Genomic DNA, 8,566 nt, shown 5'->3' with positions numbered 1-8,566 from the left:
GAAATGAAAGGTAATTTAACACCATGTTTCTGAACCTCCGTTTCCGTTTTCTTTTTTTTTTTAAACTGGAGATAATCTTCCCTGCTTTCCTGGATAGTAGACAAAAGACATTGAACCTCAAAGACAGATCCCTGTAGCATACAGGCACTTCATACACACGCTTCCTCAATGGTAGTAGGCCAGCTTAGCACGGTGTTCCACACAGAGTGGTTGTGAGATGTACACTTTGTGCAAAGGCTTTAAATCATACAATATGTTTCCCAGCTACAGTGAGTGCTGAGTAGCAAAGGAAGCCATGGAAGTTTCTTCACCCATCGATGGCTTAACTTTGAAGCACTCCTCCTTTAGGAAAAGAGGAACTTTCACCATCACTAACTCACTCACAGAACAGACTCATGAGCCAACCCAACCATATGTCAATCACGTTCATAATGCAAAGGGGACTTTGGACCGCCTAGATGATCTCACTTAACTCCATTTATGTTCCTCAAGGGAGATGGCAATGTACTGAACACTGCTCTTTCCTCCAGACTTCCACTGCATGTCATCTGAGCCTCCATCACTTGTCCCAGTAAGCTAGGACATACCACTACCCAGCCTGTGGCAGGGGATAGGAAACACTGAGTAAACGCAAGGTGTCTACATCAGAGCATCTCGCAGACAATATTTACATACTAATGCATTGTATACCATACATATTAACAATTGCACTGACGCACCAGAATGCCTGCCTTTCCAGAGTGAATATACATGAATACTCACAATGACTGTGTGATAACAAGCATGTGGAATCAGAATAAGTGGGGCCAGAGAACATGATTTGGAAAGTGCGTCCAAGGGCCTCTGACCAAGATGGCACCCTCTGCCGCACATGACTGGACATTCTCACTCATCCTCTTAGGGCTCCAGGAGTCAGTAAGACATTCCATTTCTTCTCTCCCTTGTCTTCTCCTACATGAATCTAAGCTGAAGTTTTCCCCTTGGCTACTGATGGGCCAGCCAACGGACTCAAGAGCCTGGAGTAGCTTCGGTCAGTCTCTCTCAGCATATCACTGGGGTTGAACTCTCCACCAAACGGCTCGGACCTCTCATGAATCACCCAAGCTTCTGCTTCTCCTGCAAAATAAAGCAGCATTTTGTTCCAAAGGCTGTTTGCACATAAACCAAGGGAACATACATGCAGGGTGTGTGTCTCAGACATTGCAAATGTTGAGCAGACACTGGCTTTTATCATCAATGTTCCCCTCTGTCCTCTCTCTGGAAAATCCAGGCTACAGACTGTGAATGTATTAGTACATCTACAGCAAAGCCACATCCTCAGGAAGCTGCTGTTTGTATGTATGCACATGCATGTATATATGTACATGTGCACGTCCATGTGTGTGCCTGTGTGCATGGAGAAGCCAGAGCATAACCTTGGGTATCATTCCTTAGATGATATCTACCATTTTGTTTGGAGTTTACTAAGCAGGCTGGGCTGGACACACAGCAAGCCCTGGAAATCTCCCTGTTTCTCCCTCCCCAGTGCTGGGATTACAAGCTTGTGCCTCTATGCTCAGCTTTTTACCTGGGCACTGAGGATCAAGATCAGGTACTCCTGCTTATATGGCCAGCGCTTCACCAGCTGAGCCCTCCCCCAGCCCAGATGCTGCTCATGGCCCCCAAACAAGCTCGCTTTGTGACAAGTCCCAGGCAGCAGTGGTGGATGAAAACCAGATTTCACCAGGCGTGGTGGTACACGCCTTTAATCCCGGCACTCCGAGGCAGGGGCAGGAGGTTCTCTGTGGGATCGAGTCCAGCCTGGTCTACACAGAGTTCCAGGCCAGGTGGAACTACAAGGAGACCCTGTCTCAAAAAGACAAAAAGAAAAAAAACCCAAAAGAAAAACAGAGGTTGTGCAGTTGTGTAATGTAGTCCCAAGATTATGTATGGATAATCTAAAACTGTTTCTGTGTAAACTAACACAAGCTCAGTATCGTACACAGTCAGCAAATGTAAAACCCATCACACCAACATTAGTCTCTTATTCCTACTCCTGCGCTGACCAATTCGCAAAAGTAACATTACTCCTCTTTTCTGCTCAAGGCCTTCCCCACTCTTGGGTTCTAAATCACATTTTTAAAATTGCAAAACTGTTAAAGTGTAATTAACCTGCGTTGCTTCATGGTCCTGATGCAGCAATTGCTTAAGACGTGGCTTTATAAGGAACCAAACAAGAGCAGTGATTGGCACGGGATGCTGTGAGCTTCTGGGTACTTGCCAGAGGGGCAGCGAGCCAGGCCAGCAGTGGTCGTGTTGGAATAAAAGGCCATGCTTAGTCCGAAGACACTTCTGCCTCTGTTCTTACTCTGCATGCCACTTGCCAAGTCCTTTCCAGTAACTTCTGAACAAGTGGAAGAGAAAAATGCAAAAATTGTGGAGGTAAATTAGCTATCAATTAAGTGGCTGGTTGATTTGCAGATGACTATGAAGTGCAGAGGGTGATTTTTCTCTTTTCAGTCTGAAACAGCCTGAAAGAAATTCTCTGAATGGCTTTACCAAGGCTCAATGTATTTCAGTGACTTAGAGTGTTCTAAGCTGCCAAGGCCAAGCCCTCGGAAATCTAGACATGAAAACAAGCTCATGAAAACAAGCTGGATGGACTCCTTAAAGCCTGGGGAAACCATGCTGCAGGACTGGCTGCTGCCGAGGATCCTTTTAGAAAGAATAAATATTTTTATTCATAAAATCAAATGACTTTCTTTCTTACCTTTTCTCTTCCTGTAAACCTGCAGCCCCATTGCTCCATGCTGGGCTGGAGATATAGCTCAGCAGTAGAGTGATAGTGTGTTTGCATGTATACGGTCTGAGTTCAGACCCCAACCCTGAAAACAGAAAGAAAATGCAGCAATAATGACATGTCTACTGTTTACTGTATGGATATTTCTTTGCAAAAAAAATGAGCAGAAGACAGCATAGAGATGGGATGTTATAAGGAACTAAAAACTAGTACATTCTACAACCAGATTTCCTAGTACTGCTTATTAACTTTTGGAAGCATTATTTTAAACAACCTATAGCATTTCTCCATGGTTTTACAGTGTAAAAGTCAGGGCAGATTTTTTGAAGTGTGTTGCAACTTCATAAAAGGATCATTCTTGCTACTCTTTTTTTCTTGGTATTTTATGATGGTAATAGTAGCTCTGAGTTCATATCTAGAGTGTTTCGAGTTTTTATTCTATATGAGTTACTGTTCTAACCTTTTCACATTAACCCTGCAAGGAGAAAACTATTTTTTCCATTTCAAAGGCAAAAGCAAATTTTAAGTCAGTTAAGTGATGTATCCAAGTACTCAGAGTCAATCCATGACAGAGCTAAGATTTGCCCAGACTGTCTGATTTCTGTCCTGTGTTGCCTACAAAGTGCAGGATAGTCACAGGCTGCATAGGGTTTAATGGCATGTCAACACCCCCCTGGAAACTTCATTTCTGAGTGGAAGTAGGCCCCTTCAAAAGCATTATCTTAGGGAATAAAATGCTACTCTTACCCCAAACATATGTGGAGCACTTTTGAAATTATTGGTTCTCATTTGGGAGGCATCATGGAGAATAAGGGCCTGAACTGTCACTTGCTTTAGGTTCTTGGTGCCTCCATTTCTTCATGGGGCTGATTAAACCTTCTTCCAATGGTGAAAGTGGATTTAAAAAGGAGCAGGAGGAGGAGGAGGAAGAGGGGGAAGGGAGGGGGAGGAGGAAGAGGAGGAGGAGGAGAAAGAGGAGGAGGGCAGGGGAGGGGAGGAGAGGAAGGAGGAGGAGGAGGAGGAGGAGGAGGGGGAGGGGGGGCTGGGGCGGAGGAGGCTGGTTATGTAGTTCTGTTGTAGAGTATCTGTCTAGTATGCCTGAGGCCCTGGGAGGAGGAGGGGAACTAGGTAGTACTGGAGTTTTATAAAAACAAGAAGGTAGGCTCCTAACTGTAGCATTCTGTGCATCTTCCACCCTATAGGACTTCTATTTTTATGCATAAAAATTAGAGCACTGAATAGAGGGATTGCTTTATAGTCATTTTTTTAAGTCAACATACAAATTTCTTTTTTTTAATTATATAATATATATTTATATGTGTGTGGTGGGGTGGTAGGTGTGTGTGTACCACAGTGAGTGTGTGGTAGTCAGAGGACAACTTTCAGGAGTTGGATTACTCTATTCATCACATAGGTCCCAGAGACAGAACTCAGATCTTCAGGCTTAGTGACAAGCACCTTTACCCACTGAGCAATCTTGCCAGCCCAAAGTACAAATTTCTGTTGCTGTTGCTAAGTCTGCCAGGTTATCGGCCCTGGTTTGGACCTGTAGTAACTTAGAAAAGATTGTGAAATGTCCAGAACAATGAAAGCAAATTCACAGCAAGGACTTTTATGTGCTTATTTTGATCAGAATTACCTTAGAAAATTCTACCATTTACCAAGCAACCAATTTCGGTCTGCAAGGAAGAACACCACCATGATTGCTGAAAAGCTTAAAGAAATGCAGCGCTTTTTTGGATTGGCTGAGACAGGGAAGCCTGATGTGGGAACTCTGGAGATGATGGGAAAGCCTCGCTGTGGAGTGCCTGATACTGGAGACTTCATGTTAACCCCGGGAAACCCCAAGTGGACACACACTAACCTGACCTACAGGTAATACTTCTAGAGTTTCAGGACACATCCCCCCCAGCCAGTGACTGAGAGCTTGTGACATCTCAGACATTCTTCCGGGACTGGGGATCCATCGGGGATAACTAGACAATATCCCTGCCTTGCAGAGTGGGAGGGTGAACAGCTAATAAGCAAAGTATGGACTGGAAGCAGGCACAGAGAGTCTCTGGGTTCTTTCAGTCATCTAAAAAGACTATGGAACCATGAGACTCTTTCTAGCTACTCACTTTAAGACCAAAAAAGGCTTAATCACAGCTAGAGAGAGTCTAGACCCCCTCTGCTGTATGTCTTGGTAGCAGTAATGATAATATCCAACATTTGTAGAATGCTATTTTCCAAGGAGCAAACTAAGCGCTTCACATGTATTTAATTTTCACAACAACCTATGAGTGGGATCTTATTCTATTATCCTCATCTTATAAGTGAGGACACTGAGGTATAAATCAGGTAGCAACTCGTCCACACTGCTGTCTGCCTTCAACCCTGGGACTTGCACCCCTCCTAACATCCTGTCCAGCGGTAGCACTGGACAAAATAGAGCAACTCGCTCTGCTTAGAAGGCTGTTGTAAATAATAACAAACCATTTTTACATCTTCTCATTTTCAAGGATAATAAACTCTACCCCTCAGCTGTCAAAGGCTGCAGTGGAAGCAGCCATTGAGAAAGCCCTTCAAGTCTGGAGTGTGGCGTCGCCCCTGATCTTCACCAAGGTCTCCAAGGGAGATGCAGACATCAATGTTGCTTTTGTCCAAAGAGGTAGGCTCAAAGCAGTCACACAGCTTTGTTTTTCCTGACTAACCTGAGACTTAAGGATTAAACCACAATCATCTTATTTCAGACCATGGTGACAATTCTCCATTTGATGGACCTAATGGGATCCTTGCACATGCCTTTCAACCCGGCCAGGGAATTGGAGGGGATGCTCATTTTGATTCAGAAGAGACATGGACCCAAGACTCCAGAAGTAAGTATTCCAAGGTTATGTTCACATGCAGCTTCTAAATTCACCTTTTCTGCCTTAGAACCAAGGCATGTGTGTACATACACACCACCGAAATGACTGCACTATTGCAAACTCATGAATCAATCATTTGAATTTTGCCACTTGAAAATAAACCCAACTTAGGATTTTAAGAACAACAGAAGTTCATTATTGGCCCCCATTTCCTGTGGCAGTGCCCCCCTCTGTGAGGCTATCACAGAGTAACTGAAACCAAGTAACTAATGAAGAAGAAAAATGTATTTCCTCACTGTTTTAGAGACTGGAAAGGACAAGGTGAAGGTTCTGGCTTCTGGTGAGGTCCTTCCCACTGCACCAGCCGATGGTAGAAGGCAGATGGATGAAGGAAGATGAAAAAAAATGAACTTGAAGCTCTTTTCATGACATCAACCTAAACCCTTCCCATTAGGACCGCCTCCCAACATTGTTGTGTTGGAGATTGTTTCTGACTCTTGACTTCTGAGAGAGAGAAAGTCAAATGACAACAGGCAGGGATCCAAACACTACAAACCAAAGCCACGCCCTGCCTTGTCCCCTGTTTGTGGAAATAAAGGAGGAGGCCACACGGGCTTGGTCAGACAGCTTTTGTGGTAGCTTTCCCTCTGCAAGGCAGAGCTGAGTGGTTGAAACAGAGACCATTTAGCTCCCAAAGCAGGAAACCTTTACTGACAACTGCTGTAAGCCCTGTCCCTCTTTTCTTAATATTCTGAAATTTTATGTTGTTTGAAAAGACTTATTTTTCAAACGTTGGGAAATTTTGAAATAACCAGGTTCATTTGAAAACTTACCCTATTTATAAAGGAGCAGACGCAGTCTTTCTTCCAGTTACATCAAGGTCAGGGCCGCCCTTGTCAGTGAGTAGTGTGCTTCTGTGTGGCTGGGTGCTCTTCTGGAGGCCCCAGCAAGAAGGGCTGGGCTGCCTGAGGCAGGCCACAGGCTATAGTATGGCAGAAGGTACTTTTCAGAAGGCAGTGGAAAGGACACCTCTACCTTGCTTAGCAGCTGTTTCTCTCATTTCCTCAACAAGTGTTGCAAGAGTCTACCTAAGTCCCTGTGCTGGGAGCTGCCTGTGCCCATAGATCAATAGTAACTTCCTACAGGACTCTATTTCCAGAGCCCCTCACCACTAGTTCAGGTGAGTGATCACTGCCTCTCGCCTGTACTTAATGAGCCAGATTCCCTGTACTTAATGGACTCTCCCTCCCTAAGCTCTGCTCCCCTGGCCCAAATCGCTTCCCAGTGTAGCTGCAGGGCTTGTCTTTGGAAAGCCCATACTGGATCATAATACTGCTTTGATTAACAGTACCAGCCTTTACGCAGCCCGTGCCAATTGGACACTGGTACCTTCACTTGGTGCTGAAGGTGATTTTTCTGACTTCACCTTTCTTGGGAAATCTTGTCCTGTCTTCGTATTTCACACACAGCAGCCATCTGCTGCATGACTGTTTTGAGGTCACATCCTGTCCTTTATGTCTCCCCTGCATTTGCTCACAGCCCTCCCTCTTCTTAAATGCCCTTCCCTTGCCTTTCAAAATCTCTATCATGATCCGCACTCTGACTAAAGCTACCTTCTAGTTTAGCTCGCACTGGAAATGAGGCCTTCTTCCAAAGACTCCTGGTAGCCTTGGCATCTCCTCCCTGCCCTCATTCTCTGTTCTGTGCATGCACACTCTCTGCGTGCATCTCTCCTTCTATTTATGCTGCTGGAGAGCAGAACATGCCACAAACTCCCAAAGTCCTTAGGAAAGCACTCTGGGCATTCAAGGATAGTTTTTGAAATTTGTGAAAGGAAGGATATGAGAAGAAAGGAATTATTGGGGCATTGAACAATTTATGAGCAGGAAGCTGAACAAGGGAAGAACACGTGTCATGGCATTACACACGGGTTTAGCCCAAGATCTACTTATTTACTAGTTGTAAGACCAATAAGAAAATATTCAGTCATTAGCTTTAGTATCTGTACTGTAAGAACACTGGAATTAAAACTTCACATACACATTGTGAAAACCAAATATTAACCTGCCATTTACCATATATCCCTGCCTTTTAGATTACAACTTGTTTCTCGTGGCTGCTCATGAATTCGGCCATTCCTTGGGACTCTCTCACTCCACTGATCCTGGTGCCTTGATGTACCCAAACTACGCTTACAGAGAACCCAACACTTACTCGCTCTCTCAGGATGACATCAATGGCATTCAGACCATCTACGGTAAGGTCACCTGGTGAAGACTGTAGACCATGATGGGACTTGGGAATAGGCTTCAGTAAGTCCAGAATGCAAACATCTCTCCTTTGGAACTTCTGTGGATTCCATCCACAGGACATGTGCAAACTGACCTCTGAAAGTCACCAGTAATAAATATAGTATTAGCAAAGCAGGCCTCTGGGGCTGGGCCCTTGACATTTCTTTGCATCTTGGTTTTTAGTGATTAGCTGTCTATCTGCCTTACTGCCTAGAGGACAGCCTTGGTGGCATATCTGTAATACTAGCACTTGGGAGGTTGAGGCAGGAGAATCAGGAGTTTGAAGTCAACTAGGACTACGTAGTGAGACTCTGTCTCAAAAGGGAAAGAAAGAAGGAAGGAAAGGAAGGGAAGGAAGGGAGAGAAGGAGGGAGGGAGGAAGGAAGGAGGAAGGAGAGTTTTGGGATAAAGGAAGGAAGGAAGGGAAGGGAGGGAGGGAGGGAGAGAGGGAGAGGTTTGGGATAAATGTACCACGGCATTCCCCAATTACTATCCCTAAGTGGTGGCTGTTTTCTTTCTCCGTTATTTAATTTAAAATTCTTACTTTACTGTATTTGCATCATTGCCACCTCTCCTCCTCCCTCTAATTCCTCCTGTGTCCCTGGCAGCTCCCTCTTGAATTCATGACCTCTTCTTCCATAACTATT

At 44.7% G+C, this 8,566-nt stretch overlaps 1 protein-coding gene across 1 annotated transcript in view; it reads left to right on the top strand.

Annotated features, from left to right (window-relative positions):
- Positions 1-2,286: 2,286 nt before the first annotated feature.
- Positions 2,287-8,566, top strand: part of Mmp8 (matrix metallopeptidase 8) — a 16,143-nt gene continuing 9,863 nt past the window's right edge. Inside the window, exons 1-5 of the mRNA XM_008830071.2 lie at positions 2,287-2,421; positions 4,413-4,654; positions 5,281-5,429; positions 5,512-5,637; positions 7,724-7,885. Coding sequence (XP_008828293.1) covers positions 2,311-2,421; positions 4,413-4,654; positions 5,281-5,429; positions 5,512-5,637; positions 7,724-7,885 — 790 coding nt within the window. The 5' untranslated portion in view covers positions 2,287-2,310. The remainder of the gene's footprint in view (positions 2,422-4,412; positions 4,655-5,280; positions 5,430-5,511; positions 5,638-7,723; positions 7,886-8,566) is intronic.

This window comes from Nannospalax galili, unplaced genomic scaffold (assembly GCF_000622305.1).
Source record: "Nannospalax galili isolate Female #2095 unplaced genomic scaffold, S.galili_v1.0 scaffold1750, whole genome shotgun sequence".
In the NCBI taxonomy this organism is placed as follows: Eukaryota; Metazoa; Chordata; class Mammalia; order Rodentia; family Spalacidae; genus Nannospalax; species Nannospalax galili.
The sequence above is the reverse complement of the archived record's forward strand: the minus strand, read 5'-3'. Positions and strand labels throughout refer to the sequence as shown.